The sequence below is a fragment of the Helianthus annuus genome, chromosome 9 (genome assembly GCF_002127325.2).
Source record: "Helianthus annuus cultivar XRQ/B chromosome 9, HanXRQr2.0-SUNRISE, whole genome shotgun sequence".
Lineage (NCBI taxonomy): Eukaryota > Viridiplantae > Streptophyta > Magnoliopsida > Asterales > Asteraceae > Helianthus > Helianthus annuus.
The window spans coordinates 178,854,720-178,874,207 of NC_035441.2; the positions used below are offsets into that span (position 1 = coordinate 178,854,720).

Below are 19,488 nucleotides of genomic sequence, written 5' to 3' on the forward strand. Positions count from 1 at the left end.
CCTGTTCTGAAACCAGATGACAAGTTAATAAAACGACCTGTCCTGACAACCATACTGAACAAGTGACTCATCGCCCCGTCCGATCCGACCCTTTCGCTGGGCTATAATATGTATGTTTCAATATGAAACAGATCATTCCCATACTTCCCTTGGAAAGGTGGCTCCAAGAGTGTTACATGGAATCGATTGTGTGGCTACATATTAGTGGCTGGTGTAAAATCGGTCCCATTTACGCTTTCTTGGCAAAAGATGATTTAGAGGTGCACAAGTTTCTGGACACTCCAGTGCACAGGAAAAAGATTGTAGACGACTAGATGTTTTAGAGGTGCGCAAGTTTCTGGACACTCCAGTGGCTTTCTTGGTGTATTTGGAGTGCTCGTAACAGATGAGTGTTCTCAAAGGAGCCAATCGAGATCTACAAGATCATTGTAGACGACTAGACGTGAAGTACCTAAGCTTTTTGGGATAAATAACAGGTCCAATTTGGTAGCGTTAAGACCATGTGTAGTGGGGCGTTTTTTTAAAAAAATTCAAAAAAAAACGCCTAATAACGCCGAAGACCCATTACATGGGGCGTTTTTTTGCGATTTTTTTGAAAAAAATTTCCCTTGGCGTGTTTTAAACGACGCCCTCAACATATGTGTTTGGCCAATAGCATTTAAGATTCCCTTTTTTAATCCAATAGGTTTTTTTGTTGATTTTTTTATTTTTATTTAATTATTTACACCCTTTAACAAAATACCCACATCCCCACTACAGTCATTTTAGAAAAACGCCCAATAATGCCCCTTGCTGACTGTACTGCCACATGGCGGAAAACACCCAAGGGTAGGGGCATTATTCACCCAAACCACTACACATGGTCTAAGAGTGAGATAGATGGAAAAATGGGATCATGTAATGTTGTCTGTTTTGCTTTTCGTTTCGTTGTGGCGTTTGTTTCGCCTCTCGCTAGCTGATGGCTGTCGTTGTGTTGTAGCGTTTGTTTCGTCTCTTCCTAGTTGATGGCTAGCAGGACCGTTTCCAGACCATTTTTGGATGTTCAGACCAGTTTGGCTGGAAATTGTAGATTATTTCAAAAATTTACGAAATTAGACCAAAACCTCGTTAAAACGTTACCAGATCACCTGGTTGGCCGCAAGGCGCTTTCCCTGCGACGTGCACGCCCAAGGGGCTTTTGATAACACAGCATTAACTATGAAATCTTTTTTTTTTTTTGAACGGCCAACGAATCCTCCAAATGGGCTACTGGCGAAATTCACCACATCGGGATACACTCGCCTTCCGAACCGGGGAAAACCCTCACCTAGGGCCGAAGCCCGTGAACACTCGCCCGAAGGCACGACAGTGCGGTGAGGTAAAACCCGCTCAGTTCAAGGATCGAACTAGCGATCGCCGCCTACTCGCCTAGTCTCCCATCATCACCAGATGCCGCAGAAACTAAATGCTAGGGGCAGGAATTGAACTTGGGTCACTTGGAACACAAGGTCTCTCCCTTACCACTCCACCACTAGCTCATTGGCATTAACTATGAAATCTAAACACCTTTTCTTCATTGTCCTTTATAGAGTACATCTATGTTCTCATTGATTGGCATGGTCTATACCCTATGACATAAGGCTACTTAAAAAATCCCATAATTTTATATTAGGTCGTAATTAGTGGAAGCAAGAAACCTTTGTAACAGTTTAGACTATCAACCACTCAACCACAGTAAAAAATACAAATCAAGTTATAACTAAAACACCAATAGGTAAATGACTAAATTGGTGCAGTCTTCAGATCAAAACAAAAGAAAAAACAAACAACCCAAATGAAACTAAAAAAAATTAAAACTAACACACAAACAAAGGGTTAACAGCCAAATTGAAAAGCCCTCTTAATCTAATCTACACTAAGAATGTTGAGTTAAAAACAAATCAAACCAAACATCGAGCGACATCAATAAACAAAATCATAAATAACGTCCATTGTATTATAAAAAAAACCTTAAATCAAAATTCAGTTCAACAAAAGCAAAATATAAACCAAACCTAAGCAGTAAGCACAACAGCACCACCAGCTTCCTTAATCTTCTTCTCAGCAGTCTTCGAAATAAGCTTCGCCTTAACCACCATCGGCTGTGACGGAGGCACCATCCCCTTCCCCAACACCTTAAAGTACCCAAGCTGCGTGACGTCAACCACAGGCACCTTATCAGCTGAAGCCTTATCCTTCACCTCCTGCGGCACCATTGACCAGAGCTTGTCCACGTTGACTATCGGACAATAGAACTTGTTCCTGAGCCTGTGGAAGTACCTCATACCGACCTTACCGAAGAAACCGGGATGGTACTTGTCGAACAGGATCCGGTGGTGGTGCATACCTCCGGCGTTACCTCTACCTCCGGGATGCTTTCGGTGTTTTCCGATACGGCCGTGTCCCGCGCTCACGTGGCCTCGCTTCTTGCGGTTCTTCCTCAACCTGGTCGTCATTTTACCCTAACGATACAAAAAAGAAAATTTGAATAAATCTTGACGTAATCTAGTGAAATACTCGTACGAATGGGTGGTGTTGTAACATATACGGTGAAAGATTAGGTTTGTACCTGAAAAGAGAATTACGGTGACGAGCGGCGGCGACTTACCTGTGTTAGGGCTGGAAGAAAATGAAAACCCTAAGTCGGCTTTATAGCCAGACCCAACTGAGTATTTCCGTGGGCTTTAGCCAATTACATAATGGGCCGGCCTTATAAATACTTTGTGAGAGAATTAGGTCCTCGAGCCAAACGGGTTTTACCGGTAATTTCATCGTCGTGCCTACGGGCGGGTGGGTTACCGGGTTTTCCCTGGAATTGGTGGTGGACTCGGGTTACTCTCGGAGTACTCCGTTTGTCCAGTGGGTGCCCCGAGAGTGCTCGGGATTGAGTTTGTTGGTCGTTCAAAAAAAAAAAAAAAGTTGCTAGTTTTTTTTTTGGGTGATGTGACAAGTGACAAAATATGTAAGAGGAGGTTATATAACTTGAGAGTGTGTAGTGGTAAGTGGGGTTATATAACATGTATGTATATATATATGTGTGTGTAAGAGAAATTATATATATATATATATATATATATAGGAAAAGGATCATGTGAGAAGTGATAGGCTAGTTGAGAAACTTAAGAAGCATTCTGGACCACACATTTTTCTAAGCCTTTCGTAATATACACATATGTATAGTTTAAAATTGAATATATACATATGTGTATAACTCAATATACATATATGTATATAGTCAATTTTAAACTATACATATGTGTATATTACGAAAGGCTTAGAAAAACGTGTGGTCCAGAATGCTTCTCAAGTTTCTCATATAGGGTGGACTTCTCTTAGGATCCCTACCCTATATATATATATATATGTATGTATATATATATGTATGTATATGTATGTGTGAGAAACAAAAATAATAACCCTCTTCTTCCCGTTATAGATTTCGCGGCTGACCACATAACCCCACTCATAACGCCGGGTGGGACGGTGTCCCGGGACGCCATAGGGCGCTATGAGGGGTCGTGGCGCCATATAACTTGACGGATGGCCTAAAGAAAAATGACATTACCCTATTTTGGGGTCTCCTTAAATTACTCCTAGGACTATGTTGTAGATTAATTAAACCACCGACACATTATAGCTAGATAGGAATTTGAGCAATAACTAAACACTCAATAACTAGGTGTACTAAAGTAACTAAAACAAAATTTTAAATCTATAATACCTTATTAAGAGAACTGGGTTTTTTACCATTTTGGTAGTTTTGCATAGGAACAAGTTATGAAGCAGTATGTACAAGAGAGTCAAGCTATTTTAGAGGGGACGTTAATCGACAACACTCGGCCTAATTAGGTTTGAATCTGGGTGGGTCTCTAAAGAGTCTGAGACTCTTACCACTAGGCTACTAGGTTTGAACATGTAGGTTGTTTAGTTTTCTCAGAAATTGATCAAAACCTTAAATAAAAAAAACTCTTAGATTTTATTGGTTTGAAATTTAAACGGTTTAACTTGAAGTTCAATTTTGAAGTTTAACCAGCCATATGAACTGAACTGTTCGTTTACTTTTATTATTTATATATTTTGTTTCATTTTCTGAAATATCAAACAATACACATATGTATCATAGTTATGAACTATGTTTATCATGCTCATTTTTTAAATGTAAGTTGGTGATTTTGATGATAAAATCGGGTATCAAAACTAAAAACGAACAGCTAAACCTAACAGTTTAATTTGTCATTCACCAAAACCAAAGTTAGCGTCTAAAAATTGATTTCTTTGTTGTTAGAATAGATTGCGCAAGCAATTGGTGAAATGGATTCTGATATAAAATGCTTATGAAGGAGAATAGTGAACCAGGGCTTTTGATTTAAAATGCTTATGAACCTTAGGCTAGACGGTATAGTAGAGGCTCATCCTTGAAGGAAGACTCGCCACGTAAGCGCCACGTAGGGTGGATATGAGGATGAGACAAATGGGATGATACTAAGGAAATGGGGGATGAGCCTAATATATATATATATAAGTTGTATGTATATGTGTGTGTGAGAAGGGAATGCCTAATTTTTTTGTCTTTAGGGAGCGTCCTCGTCGTCCCAGGGTCAACGTTTTGAACGACGCCCCGGGGGGGGGGGGGGGGGGGGGTTGAGGTTTGCCGCCGGTGACGGCCCTCGACGAGGGTGGGACAAGCCCCACACCGTCTAGCCTTACCAAAACCCAAATCCAACCGACCAATCCAGACCGTTTAGCCACTAGCTGACTTTACAACTGTAAAACACTTGAACTGCATAATATTCAATTTTTTAAGCTGATAAAGATTATAGAAAATCTAAATCAACTTATTAGACTTCAGATTTTATGAATCTAGGATCACTTTACTATACATTGTAATAATTATCTCCAACTTAAAATAAAACATCATCTTTTTACTATAACAATCAAGCATATCTAGAAAGTTTAATGCACATTGTCATCAGCCAGCTTTCGATGCTCTTGACCGACTACACTACACTTGTGCATTTGACTAACCAGGTCAGTGCCTGATGGCAAAATCACAAATGGATTTTCAATGCAAATGGATGAAACAACCTATTATCAAAACAAAGCACGACCCATTGCCAATGCATTGCAAAAAACGAAAAGGATTTTTCCACACAGGACATTGCATATCTATGATCTAAAACTGAAACATTAGCAGCATATAACCTGAAAGTGAAACGCCCGCTACTGCAAGTGTAATGGGGGGTTTTGTGAAACTTGAGTCCGCAGCAAATATATGATTAATTAATTGAACACGCTCAACTACTTGTAATCTTAACATTCTACACTCAGTAAACAAAGAAGCTACCAATGAGCGTTGGAACCAAGAGGAACAGTATTAGATCCCGACATCCCACCTCGATTCCCAAACCCACCTCTACCTCTCGACCTAAAGCTCCCACCAGAACCTGCTACACAGTGACAATCTGGATAAGTCATACGTCATTGGACCCATAATATAATTTAGTAAATATATGGTTCAAAAATAAACAAACTACCTCCAGGACCCATGGTCCGGGTCATAGACGACAATGCAACAGGAACAACTTGACCAGCCTCTTGAAGAATCTTAACAAGCTCTCTAGCATGCTTAGCATTTGAATGGGTAAAAAATGTAACAGCAATCCCCTTGGCTCCTGCACGACCAGTTCGCCCTATCCTATGGACATAATCCTCGAGGCTTGTTGGAAAATCATAATTGATGACGCATTTTATGCCCTTCACATCTATACGTTTAACAGTTGAAATTAAAAGAATTCAAAGTACAACGATAAGAATTTAAAACCTGGAAATAAATGGCAACCTTATCCCTGCATTTCTAAGATCATTACCTCAACCTTTTGCAGGGATAAGGAGCAGCAACCACCAATAACTCCGCCGCAATTCCATTTTCATAACCAATAAAAAAGCTTTTGTTTGTACGAGTCAACCGGACTGTCACGACCACCAACCTCATAACCGTGTTTGGGCAGCGATAATTTCTAAAGATGAAGGGTAAAACAGTAATATTAGAGCAAGTTCAACCAACCTCCTTATCTCTCCCTTGCTTTCAGAGTTGAATACCAACCACATGAATGTAAGAGGACAATACCACGCTTATAAGACCTAGTACGCCCTATGTAAATTGCATTCTACTTGCATCCTAAATCTATTAGTCCTCCATTAGCTCTCGATAAAAGACCAAAATTGTTAATATTGGGATGCTTTGTGAAAACTATATATGACATGCATTGTCAAGTAGAACATAGCCTATTTACTGACCAAGGTATTAAACATAAGGCGCAACGCATTCATGGCATAAGTGTACTACAAAATAGTCACTGATTCTGCTGCTTTAAGTTGCACTAAACACTTTGAAAATGCACACTATAACTTTTATCAATAGTATAGAAAAATAGTGGAAGCGTATAAATTTCTTAAAGCCAAGGGTAAAGTCAGAATTTTCAAAACTAATTTATCAAGAATTTTAACTTTAGAAAAGAAAAAAGATTTGAAACATAGTGAAAGTTTAAAATACAAAAGGCTCTTAAGGTGCGACGGTATGTGACCACAAAAATGATGTGCTTAATTAGGGTTAACCCAACCTATGTGTAATTATGCAAATAATGTGGGTAATTATGTATTAAAACGTGCGTATTTAAAAAATAAACATGTGTAATTCACTTCGCACCGTCGCACGTTAAGGGGCTATTGTATGTTAACCTACCCCTTGAAATATATTACATCATTCTAAGTAAAAAATTTGTATTCTTCTAGTATGTCTACTTAAAAGTGGTCGGGTTCAGTTAAGTGTGACCAAATAAACCGAACCACCGAATATAACGAGCAATGACCGACCCACAGCATGTGCTTAGCTTCTTATGTGTTTGCTTTAGCAGCCCAAGTAAAATATTCTACCAGATACGGAATTCTGCTGCAGACTAGACCAGAGAGGTGTTTTCCTAACCCTTTACGCTTTTATGCATTACCAAATGCCAATTAGAAACTAGATTCTAAAAGAGAAGAGAAAACAATGCTAAAGCTGAACAAATCCAGCTCACCAACAACCATTTCTAGCACCTCCTTTTCGCACCCAAACCACAAATTATTTTCTCAGGTAAGTAGACAGCAGCCGGCGACTCCCATATGTTAGTGATTTTGTGACCTAAAAAGACTACAACTTCCTAACAGACTAACACATAGTGATCCTACCAAGACCACGGGCAGCAACGTCAGTTGCTGTCATTATAAGACTCCTGCCACTTTTAAACTCTGCCAAAACCCAGTCCCGTTCATCTTGGCTTTTATCACCATGAATGGATAGTGCGGGCCATCCATCCATTCTAAGTTGTCGTGTAACTTGATCACATCCTTTCTTTGTTTCCACAAATATAAGAATTCTGTTTCCGTCCATCATTTCTTTCAGCAGTTTGATCAGCCTGCATGAATATTTTTTAACGCCAAAGACCCAAAAAATGTGTGTGTGTGTTTGAGATTGCATCAAAGGGTACCAATTTAATGAATTTGTACCGATTATACTTTTCCAAATCTGTTACAACTTCAACAATCTGATTTATTGACTGATTTGCTTTCAGAACAGGGGATCCAATGATAACCTAAAAAGTTTGGGTTTCAAAAAATGAAATAAGCAAACTAACATGAAAAAAAATGTAATTTCATCACAAGAATATAAAGATGCAGAATATTAAACCTTGTATGGATTGCTTAGAAACTGTCTTGCTAAACTCTCAACCTCTTTAGGCCATGTTGCACTCCAATAAAGTGTTTGTCTATCGGGTCTGATCTGTGAAACATAAAACATGCCCAAAATTCAGCTAGGTTAACTAAAAAGTTACTGGAAAGCATTTCAAACATATTCTGTCTTTGAAGGCTCTTTCACCAACTTAAAGTTTCTTTTCTTCTTATCTGAAGCATCTCTTAAATACACACAAGCCAACATATACAGACCTACCGTTTCAGAAATACCATATACAAGAACATAGATATATTCATATGAGCACATTTAATCATGCAATCCAGAAAAAATATCTAGCAGAAATTAAGTACATGGATCACAAATAGAGAAAGTTTATCATACTTGGGATATAATTTTCCTGATTTGTGGTTCAAACCCCATATCTAACATTCGATCAGCTTCGTCCAAGACAAGATAAGTCACTCTTTTCAAGTTTGTATGCTGGGCTTCTAACATATCGATTAACCGACCAGGTGTGCCAATAACGATTTCAACCCCTGCATTAAAGTGTTACAATAACTTGTAACTGCCTCTTCTTATTGCAAAAGCACAGCCTGAATGAATTGACAATTACAGTACCTCCTTGAAGATCACGAATTTGTGGTCCCTTAGGAGCACCACCGTAGATGCAAGTGCTTCTTATTCTAGATTGTGACCCGAATTTTCCAGCTTCTTGTTGAATTTGTACAGCCAGTTCTCGAGTAGGAGCTAATACTAGCACAACTGGACCATCTCCTTGAGCTGAACATAACGAAGAGCAAAAATAACATGATTACCAAGAATGAAACCTCAACCTAATCAATTAAGAATTAAATATATACTAACCCAATGGAGGTTGTGCGGTAACGTGAACAATTGCAGGCAGCAAATATGACAAAGTCTTGCCAGAACCAGTCTCGGCAATCCCGATTAAATCTCTTCCCTTTAACGCCATAGGCCATCCTTGTGACTGAATTGGTGTTGGCTCACTAAATCCCAGTCTAGAAATGACTTCTAGACAATAGCCTGCCGAATAAAAAAACGATAGTTTAATAAGCAATCCCAAACAGCTCATATAAATAATAAGAAGACACAATATCACAAGATGAAGAAAAAAATTACCAGGAAAACCTGCCTCGTGAAACATTCTGACCGGCTTCGGGACGTCATGACCTTCAACGGTAATTTCCCTCCTACCACGATACATTGCCACCTCGTGGTCCGTCATGTCACTTACAGCACGACACTCGATGTAGAAGTTCTTCTCAAATGGCACCAAGTTTCCAAAATCCTGTTTTGGTAGAGCTATACTATCCAAATCTCCTTTTGAGCCACCACCTCTTCCTCCTCTTCCACCCCCACGCCCACCATCAAACCCTCTCCCTCCACCTCGTCCACCACCACTAAACCCTCTCCCTCCACCTCGTCCACCATCGCTAAACCCTCTCCCTCCACCTCGCCCACCGCTGCTAAACCCTCTACCTCCATCACGCCCACCACCGCGCTGCCCTCTGTCAAAACCCCTACCTCCGCCACCTCTGCTTCCACCACGACCACCCGAATCAAAACTTCTACCTCCTCTACCTCTACCACCATCATGTCCTGCATTGCTCATTCTTCCACCACCACCACCACCCCTACCACCACCTCTACCACCAAATCCCCTCCCTCCCCCTCCCCCACCTACACCTATATTAAAAGCTCCACCAACTCCAGGTTCAAATGGAGGATATCCATTTCCAACACCTCTTCCAGCGCTTGCCAAATGAGGCAGTACCGGCGGAGGACCTCTGAATGTAGCCAGTCCACCGGGGCCATAGTTCGGAGCAGCACCCACCGCAGGGAGTCCCGCTGTAGGCGGTAATCCCATAAAAACACTGGCACATTCAATATATAATAGCAAATCAAACAAATTGAATAAGAACTAGTAACAAATACAAATGAATCATAACTAGTAACAAAAACAACAAATTGAATCATAACTAATGACAAAAGCAAACTAAAGAACAAATAGGAAATTATTGTGTGAAAGATCTGAATGAATGAATAAAATAATGCTTTTTACGGTACCTTCGACGCTGATGGTAAGAACCGGCGTCCACAACTCTGTCGTCGTAATGATTCATCACTGTAGAGGTTGAATAGACCCAAATTTTAGGGTTAGGGTTTGTTTGACCGATCCCAATTAGGAAAAAGAGAATGACAGGAAGAAGATATTTTCTCTTGATTTGATTCACTTTCTGGGATGGGAATTTTGGTGTTTTAGATATTTTGTTGCCCGTCTTCAGTTATCTTTGGTAACAATGGGACGGTGGTAAAAACGAAGCTTTTAAACACCGAGTTGAAAGTTTGAGTTCTTAGGTTTTAAAGTTTCACGGAGGTCAAGGGTTAGACTATGGAATATGGGGCGGGGTTGAGGCGTGGGTTGGATACAAACGTTCAAGTCACCACTCTGGATGGGTTTGGGTTTCGGCGTGGCCCTTGGGCGGGAGTTTCAGCCCGGGCATTGAGCGGGCCTACCGGTCTTTTGTGGCCGGCTCTCATTGGCTGGGTTGGCTAGGCTATAGGTGGCTAGGAAATTTTAATAATAATTTTAGGTTTTTTTTTTATTTTGTGTGTATTTTTATAATAATTGAAAAAAAAATTATAACACGTGGCCAACCTACGCGGGCTAGCCCCGCCCCACCATACCGACCCAACATGCAACTGACAAGCGGTGCCCTTCGAAGTCCACGTGTCAACCCATGCCCCAAATCCCCGCCCCACCATACTCCACGGTCTTAAAAAATTGTCGTTTAGTCTTTTATTTTTTTCGTTACTTAGACCGTCCAGCACCGTCGTCGTGCCCCCGCTCCATTTCTTGCCCTCCGTCGTCGTGCCTCCTTCGTCGCCATCATTGGGGGTGAGAGGAATTGGACGGGCCTCCCCCTCTTACACACATATATACATACAACATATACATATATATTTTAGGACCATCCTCCATTTCCTTACCTCCATCCTCTTTGCCCCATCCTGACACCCAATCTACGTGGCGCTTATATGGCGGATCATCCTCCAATGATGGGTCAATACCATACCGCATAGCCTTATTTCGAGGAATACAAATATTGAAATCGAGATAAGCATGTTTATAAAAAAAATCAATAATATATCTAGTAATCAAATTTAAAAATTTTATATTGTTAAAACACTTATCTTACTTATCTAATAAATGAAAGATGAGCATGACATCACAATGCTTACGTGACAATCATCTAGCCTATCCAACAATGTCAATCTTATGTCATTATTACATCATTAATATCACTTTCATTTATGTAAAAAAATCATCTCATTTCTATAAAATACATGTGAAATTAACATTTACATTTGAATTTTAAAATTCAAATGTGGGTTATTAGAATGGCTCAACTAATGTCCTGTATCATTTCAATTTTCAAACAGACATTTCAAAATTCACACTTATATTTAAGAGAGATATGTTTGAAATTTGAAATGATACAGAACATTAATTGAGCCTTTTTCTAATAACCCACATTTGAATTTTAAAATTCAAAAGAAAATGTTAATTTAATTTATGTATTTTATAGAAATGAGATGATTTTTTCAAATAAATGAAAGTGATATTAATGATGTAATAATGACATAAGATTGACATTGTTGGATAGGCTAGATAATTGTCACGTAAGCATTGTGATGTCATGCTCATTTTTCCTTTAATAGATAAGTAAGATTACAATTACAACTGAGAATAATATTAGAGAGCTAGAGAGAACGGGCGACGGTAGAGAGAGCAAATCGACGGTGATGGAGGAGCCGGCGACAACCATCGTCGAAGCTACAAAAAATCGTTGATCGACGGGGATACATGGATCGCGTGAATAAGGTTAGAAGTTCTTTGTTAACGTTTCTTCTATTTTGATTTGCTTTATCTAATCGACAACAGTTTTTCTTCATTTCCGCCTCTGATTATGGACGAATTGAGGGTTATATGTTGGATCCGGATGTCTCTGTTACAAGACCGGATCAGGCCTTCAATTTGGATCCGTGTGTCTCAGTTTCGTCTTTGGTCACTCGTCAGAAAGCTGCCGCTGCTAAGCAGTTGATTGAGAATCATTACAAGAATTATCTTCAAGGATTGTAGGATCGGAAACAAAGGTAGTTGATTTCAAGTTTTCTACCGTTTAGTGTTGGTTATAAAGTTATGATCGTGAATTATGGTGTTGAATTATTGATTGAGTATAAGAGACGAGCGTTATAGAGGAGGGCGGCTGAGGCAAAAGTTTTGAGTGAGGAAGAGGAGCAGTTGTTGAGGAATTTGGAGAAGAAATAGACGGAGTATATGAGGTTGCAGAGGCATCAGATTGGGATTGATGATTTTAAGCTGTTGACCTTGATTGGTAAAGGTTCTTTTAGGGAGGTATAAGCCCTAATTTGTTGAATACTATCGTTTGATATCGTGGTTAATTGTTATAGAATGTGTTAGTGAAACTGAATTATGATGATATTGATTTATTTTGAGGTGGATCAGTAACTTTTAAATATGTAAATGCCTTTTAAGAACTAGAATTTAGAGTTTTGTAGAGTTTGATTGGTTATCAACTTAGATCTACTCATTGAGCTGAATCGTTGTGTATGCAATAATTTGCTAGAACTTAAGCTGATCATGTTCTAATTGTAAGATGTAGGTCAGATTTTGTCGTGCTAAAACGAGTGAAGTATTTGCAATGAAAAAGCTGAAGAAATCCGTGTAACACCCCGTGTTTTCCAAAAGTCAAAGTCAAAGTCAAGTGTTGACTGTTATTGGAATTAAAGATTAATAAAGATTAATTTCATTTTAGTTTCATTTTGATTTTCGTATTATTTGGAGTAAGTGTTGTATAATCAAACTAATCGACCGATAATCGAACTGTGAATCAACGACCGACTGTGAATGGTAGGAAGTAACAACGCAATAAAGCTAGTCAATCAATAATCAAGCTAATCAAACCAATCATCGAACTCAAGTGTGGGGATTTTAATGTTTTTATACGTGTGTGTGTGCCTTACGTGTTACTTGTGCATGTTTACTTTTCTGTTAAAGTGTGTGGTGAATCAATCAAATCAATCAAGACTCAAAGGTGAATCAAACTCAATCGAAATCGAATCCAAATCGTGGTATAAGGATGCTTGTATGTTAGATATAGTAGTTGGGACTAAAAGTAATTTGATTAGGAAATTCTATCATCCTCAAATCATCGTTCTAAGTCGAAATATCAAAAATCGTCGCAAAACACTCAAGACCAGGCAAGCCGATCGAACAGGGCAACCTGATCGAACAGGCTAGCCGATCGAACAGGCTGTTCGATCGGACAGCTGCTCGATCAGGGATGCTGTTCGATCAGCTGACCCTTTCCTCTTTTGGAAGCCTATAAATAGGGCTGTCCTTGTCAAGCTTTCCACTTTTGGAAAAGCTCTGACCGACCAGCCTCTTCTTCTCACTAAATCTCAGATTTCTCTCAAACCGGTAAGTATTTCACTCTAATCCTTGTACGTTTTTGTTCAATAATCGATTCTCCATCTTTCTATCTTTCAAAATCTGAATTTCATCCATGAAATCACCAAGATCTAGGTGTTCTTGAGTGATGTCATCATGGTGTTCTTGGTGTTCATCAAGAACTTCATGTTCTTGACTTCATTCAACCATGAATAAGCTAGATCTAACCGATTTCCACATAAATAACCTAAAATCTTCCAAAGATCTTAACATTTCACGGTGGAAAAGGATTGGAAGATGAGTTTTCATCTATCTTTCAACTCTTTTACACTCAAAAAGGTGAAAACGAGACTTGAACCGATTTACAAATCAATCTAAACAAACACATGGTTCAAGATTCGGGTTCTACCGAGAGATATACCGATTTCGGGTGAAACGTTAAACTTAAGTTTCAAACCGTCTCTGACCGAGTTTGGGTGATTCCTGCTCGAGTCAGTAGACTAAGTAGGGACTTTCAGTTTTGTGGTTCAACTCGTAGTCAAAATATCTCCAAATCACACCAAGTAACGGGAAGAAACAAGTGTTAAGTGAAAGGTTAACCAAATCGAGAAGCTGGCCGAACGGCTAGGCTGTTCGATCGAACAGCCCAACCGAACGACTATGCCAGCCGATCGACTAGGCTAACCGATCGACTAGCACTTAGTCCCACAAACTCATGAAGTGCAGTATTGACGAGGTACTGTTCGATCGACTACGCCACTCGATTGTAATCATTACTGCTCGAATCATGAGATACTATACTTCAAAACACTTAGACTTTTCGAAACATTGGAATGTCACCCGATCGAGCATACCAGCCGATCGAGTGACATGTTTGAAAACAATGCAATGCTAACCGATCGGTTGGGCTAACCGATCGAACAGCTGTTCGATCGGCCAACTTGAAAGGTAGTACAAACCATCATACACAAACACATCCTTCACATCAAAGGAAGAAACAATCCACTTGAAGGAACCAGCCGATCGAGCCAGCCGGCCGATCGAACGGATGTTCGAACGGACTTTCAAACCAATCGAACAGCCCACTCGATCGAACTGCTGTCCGATCGAATGGCCTACTCGATCCAAGTACATTGTTTACTCTTTCCGCGTTACTCATCGTTGTGTTATCGAACTATTCAGGCTAAACTATTCTCAGTGCTCCCTTCAATCCACAACCAACCACTGTGAGTATACTCGATCCCTTTTTGCTTTCAGCACTTTTGGGTGTTACATACGTTCTCTATCAAATTCACAAACAACACAAACTATTTGAACGCTAACCTACTTGCATGTATTACTTGTCTAAATGATTGCTGTTTATTATGTTTACACGTGGAGTGCTATCTGCCTGCTTTAGCAACGTAGTACTATAGTTTGGACTCAGCACCCGTTCACACGGGGGTTGCTAAGGACAATTACTTGCATGGATTACGGTGGTAATCATGTATTGCGAACTGTCTCGGACAGTCAACTCGAAGTCATTGGTATCGATGGTCCCATGTTGATAATTTACATGCATCGTTTGCCCTTGTGTACGTGCTTGGTTATGCGTAAACTATTCGAACTCTATATGCTATATCAAACTTGTGTACTCACCTTTACATTATATGTATTGACTTTTATTTTGACGTATGTGACAGGTGTTTAAGCTACTAGCGTGCTAGGGAAGCGAGGCAATAATAAGCTTCTAGGAGTTTGTGACCTTAGGACAGTGTCCACGTACCTGACCCAGGGCCATAATTATCTGTAGATCTTGTACTGGCACCTGTAGTCAGTAAGATCTATAGTTAGCCGTCTAGAAGTCTTAAAACAATATTTACATTCGGTTTGTAATAATTAAGAATTTGAGTTGTCGGAACAGTTCCCATATTGTTTGGTTGATTTCTATGATAACTTGTTATTATTTGGGACACGGTATGGGACGTGTTATATAACCGAATTGTATGATAGTTGTTGTGGAAACTTCTGAACAATCTGTTTCGCTCAGTGCCGCGCCCCGATGATTCCGCCATCGGTTGGGGTGTGACAATCCGATATGCTTAGAGTGGGCAGGTATTGTTGTTAGAATGATGTTAACTTGCATGTGATCTATGTGTTTTTGTACAAGGGTGTTTGATATTAGATCAAGATAATATCGATTACTGCCAATGGTTTAAATCTACCCGAATCATACCATTATATATACTTAATATTTTGTGTTTTAAAGGTTGAAATGGGTGTGGTGTAAAGGTTAGGATCTTAGAGATTCATTGTTTGATGGCTTCTAATCTTTTGTCTGCTTAGGTTGAACATGATCGATCTGAGAGGAATTTGCTTGTGGAGGTTGATAGTCGTGCATTGTAAAATTATTTTATTCTTTTCAAGATGCTGATTATTTGTACCTTATAATGGAATATTTACCTGGTGGTGACATCATGACGCTGCTAATGAGAGAAGATATTCTTTTTGAGGATGTTGCTCGATTTTATATGGCTGAAAGTATTTTGGTCATTCATTCTATTCACCAGCATAGCTATATACACAGGTATTCTATTATATTTCTTGATAAAACAAAATTTACTCGCTTCAAGTGAATTTACATCGAAGCATGTGTTGAACTTCTTTTCACTTGTAGGGACATTAAACCAGATAACCTGATACTGGTCCGAAACGGGCATCTAAAGCTGTGATTTTGGCTTGTGTAAGCCCACTGAAAGTAAGTTTTCACCAATATTGTTGAATGGGGAAGATTATGAAAATCAGGGGCCCCTAAATGACACTGACGGGCAGCAAGTTCCTTGGTTGATGTCAAAGAAAACCTTGATAATATTTTTTATGTAAACATAAGAAAATGGTGAAGTGAAGAACGTGTTCCTTTGTATGCAGGGGTACTTGATTGTTCAGTTACAAAAGGCCAGGGCAAACTAACAGTTGTAGTTTTACTGATGAATGTGTCTATTTGCAATCTTTGAAGGTTGCCTCACATTTTGATGTCATCCAGATCTTCTTATGGGTCCACAAGGTTTTTGCCAGCTGCTTCTGCACACCATGCTTCCTTACAAAATTCTCACCTGATGGTATGTATTATGTAATTTCAAATTTGCTATCTTTGGATCATGATTTGATGTTTTATATTAGAATTATGTTAAATTGCTTAAAAATGGAGGAGTTTTAAGGCTTTTTTTATGTGTTGTGGTTGGTAGATTGCAATGATAAACTCATCAAGAAAGTTATAAAAAAATCATGTGACTTTTGTAGGCTGAAGAAGACACAAATGAAGTGTATGCACAAATCACTTTACTCGTTGGGATAGATGTAAGACTTTGTTTCATTTAATTACTTTAAAAGTTTAAACTAATTCAAAATCATGTTTTTCTCTCCTTAATGTCGCATTTTTGGCAACAAAGCGAGCCTATAAGTCTCGATGAATGCCTACTCAAGCCCACGAGGCCAACCGTACAATCTTTCTGCAAAGTCTTGACCGCTTCAGAAACGAACACGCATGGTAGGTTTTCGGTGCTCCGAAAGCACGCTACCGAGTGCATGCCTGCATTGGTAAATTCGATATTCTTTCTGTTTTTTTAATAATGATTTGTTTTTTATGGTCTTGTGTTTACTAAATTTATATGTTCAGGACATGACTCAACCGAATCCTACTCAAGACTTATTAGCGCTTGATCTACATGGCGCCGAGTGGAAATTTAAGCATATCTATAGGGGTCCACCGAGACGGCATCTACTTACAACAGGATGGAGTAACTTTGTTACTAATAAGCGATTACAGGGGAGAAAACGATGAGATGCGTGTCGGGGTTAGACATCAGGCACATCAACAAAGCTCAATGCCTTCTTCGGTGATTTCAAGCCACAGTATGCATTTGGGCGTGTTTGCAACCGCATCCCATGCGGTTCAAACTCAAGCCCGGTTTACAGTTTACTACAAACCAAGGTATGATCAATGATGCCTCGGTTACTTGAAAAAGGTGATATTTCGACTGTTTTTATATAACATTTGGTAAATGTTGGTCTGTGTTTTAGGACAAGTCAATTCATCATCAGTTTAAACAAGTACATTGTTAGTGCATGCATCTGTCGACTTCGTCTTGTATCGAGTCTTGTACTAGATAGGTTAGATCAGGGTACGTTGTACGAGAAAATAGGTCGAGATAGTTGAGTTTGATGTGATTTCGCTTGAGAGTGCTTATTTCGCTTGAAATGACATTGGTCATTTTCAAGCGGAATCACAAAGTTCCTTATTCCACTTGAAGCTGTTTCAAGCGGAATCAGATGTGTATATATAGGTTAGAAGCAAAATAAGTTCTAACGAGTTCTTGAAAATCATACAGAAGTGCTGCCGGTTTGATTCTTGCATGTAATCAGGGTTATATCAATCTACAAGGTGTTTAAAGTGAATTGCAAGCTGTATCTAAGTCTGTTTCTTGTTTTCCGCACCTGAAACAGATCAAAACTCCTCTGAACGACTCGTTCGGGTCAACTACACGATCCTACATACATAGAAGCTGTAGATAATGCTTTTAATATCAGGATGAGATTTAAGATATCCTTCGAGGGTGAGGATTCTCCTGTAAGAAGGTATGAATGTATAATTCGTTGTTTAATCCCTTTTCGAATACGTCTACATATGGATGCTCATCGTTTAAAATTTGTCGAACCTGTGTAGGTTTACTGGTACAATCGTTGGAGTTGAAGACATATCGCCTCAATGGGAAGACTCCAAGTGGCGATCACTCAAGGTTGATAAATATTTGTATAATATAAATTATATAATAAATGCTTGATGTCTGTTTAGACTTTAGATCTGTGATTTGTTCGATAAACTAAAAGGTAAAACCTTTCGTTGACCACACCAGGTTCAGTCGGATGAACGACATCTATTATATGGCCCGAAAGGGTTTCACCATGGGAGATTGAAACTTTTGTAGCACCTGTGGTTCCAGGCGGTTTAGCTCCACCAACTACACCCAGAAGTAAACGACCTAGACCTCCGATGGACATCTCGAATGCTGGTGAACTAGCTTTTATGTGGTGTAACACCTCGCTTTTGTAACTTTTCTTAATTAGAAAGCATGTCTTGTATTTCTATTTTCGGAAACTTGTAATCCCTTGTAACTGTATCCCGCTTCGAATCATTATAATCCGAGACTTCGATCGTAATAAAAATTGACTATTTCATAAGAATTATACATGGTTTTACTCATACTTGTTTATACGTTTAATTCATATACACACTTGATGCATATTCATTATTCTTGTAAAAACGTGCTTACCTGACGAACAACTATTGTAAGTGCGTGACTTTAAATATTCTATACGTGCAAATACTTGATTTAGTCGTTTATAATACTTAAATCATACTTTTATACTTGGTTTCAACTTAACTGCATGTTAAATATGTAAGGTATACATTAAAACATCAAGCATTCAAACTTAAAGGGCCAAATGTGTCAAAAGGTGAAAGATGCTCGGCTGAACCGGTCGCGACTCGCGGCAGCCTCCTTGGCCTCTTCCGCGACGCGCGGACATGCGCGATCCGTAACAATTTCGTCCCATCCTGCGCATTGTTCAATTTTATGTCTTCAACTGTAGCACCTCAAAAATATAAACCTGTTATTATAAATTCAATGTTGGCAATAAACAAAATAAACTAACTAGGAATAAAAATAACCTAGTTAGTTAAAGATCTTGTAGTAATATGGGAGTTAATTAAAAACACCTAAAATAAAATAAAACTAATAGTTGAGGGGCCAAAGGTGTTAAAAATTAAACTAGTTTTATTAAAACAAAATTAAAATCCCAAACACACACTTGTGTGTGTGTCTGGATCGATCAAAACACAGGGGGGCGACCAAACTCTCATTCAAACCCTAGTTCATACAAATTGGTCAAATTGAAGGCTCGAATCAGTTCCAAATCGAAATCCAAGCATAAATTAGTGATCTCCTCAGTAAAGGGATCATAAGGTATGTAAAATTTTATTGTATGATTCCATCTTGAACTCTAGATGAAGACATGAGATTCGAGATTTGAGCTTGCATGATCGTTGTTTGGGTGAAATTGGGGTGAGATCATGTCTAGGAATAAACCCTAGCCCTTAGTTTGTTGAATTGTGTTCATCATTATGAAAATTCATAATCACCAATATAGGTGTTTAGTGGGTTTTGTAGAAATATGTTAAGCACTTGGATTATGGTTGTCACTC

General features: G+C 39.1%; 2 protein-coding genes and 2 pseudogenes across 6 annotated transcripts; 2 read left to right on the forward strand and 2 right to left on the reverse strand.

The window, feature by feature from the left end:
• Positions 1–1,921: 1,921 nt before the first annotated feature.
• Positions 1,922–2,721, reverse strand: LOC110885215 (60S ribosomal protein L27a-3). Its single transcript, XM_022132903.2, has 2 exons — positions 2,588–2,721; positions 1,922–2,480 (listed from the first exon to the last, which is right to left on the reverse strand). Exon 2 carries the CDS (start codon positions 2,472–2,474, stop codon positions 2,034–2,036), a length of 441 nt encoding a protein of 146 aa, XP_021988595.1. The 5' UTR covers positions 2,475–2,480; positions 2,588–2,721; the 3' UTR covers positions 1,922–2,033.
• Positions 2,722–5,106: 2,385 nt separating this feature from the next.
• LOC110885214 (DEAD-box ATP-dependent RNA helicase 30) lies at positions 5,107–10,071 on the reverse strand. 5 transcript variants are annotated; one of them, XR_004868071.1, is made up of 10 exons: positions 9,839–10,070; positions 8,891–9,645; positions 8,615–8,794; positions 8,369–8,530; positions 8,132–8,286; positions 7,745–7,837; positions 7,564–7,649; positions 5,886–7,472; positions 5,553–5,780; positions 5,107–5,465 (listed from the first exon to the last, which is right to left on the reverse strand). XR_004868071.1 is itself a non-coding variant. In XM_022132901.2 (10 exons), exons 1-10 carry the CDS (start codon positions 9,892–9,894, stop codon positions 5,359–5,361), a joined length of 2,049 nt encoding a protein of 682 aa, XP_021988593.1. In that variant the 5' UTR covers positions 9,895–10,070; the 3' UTR covers positions 5,107–5,358. The 5 variants fall into 5 exon arrangements, 2 of the variants coding, with proteins under 2 accessions (XP_021988593.1, XP_021988594.1); XM_022132901.2 differs by having other exon boundaries at positions 7,246–7,472; XM_022132902.2 differs by having other exon boundaries at positions 5,107–5,462; positions 7,246–7,472; positions 9,839–10,069.
• A 1,568-nt stretch (positions 10,072–11,639) lies between these two features.
• Positions 11,640–16,196, forward strand: LOC110881824 (annotated as a pseudogene).
• Positions 16,197–16,258: 62 nt separating this feature from the next.
• LOC110881823 lies at positions 16,259–18,336 on the forward strand (annotated as a pseudogene).
• Positions 18,337–19,488: the final 1,152 nt, after the last annotated feature.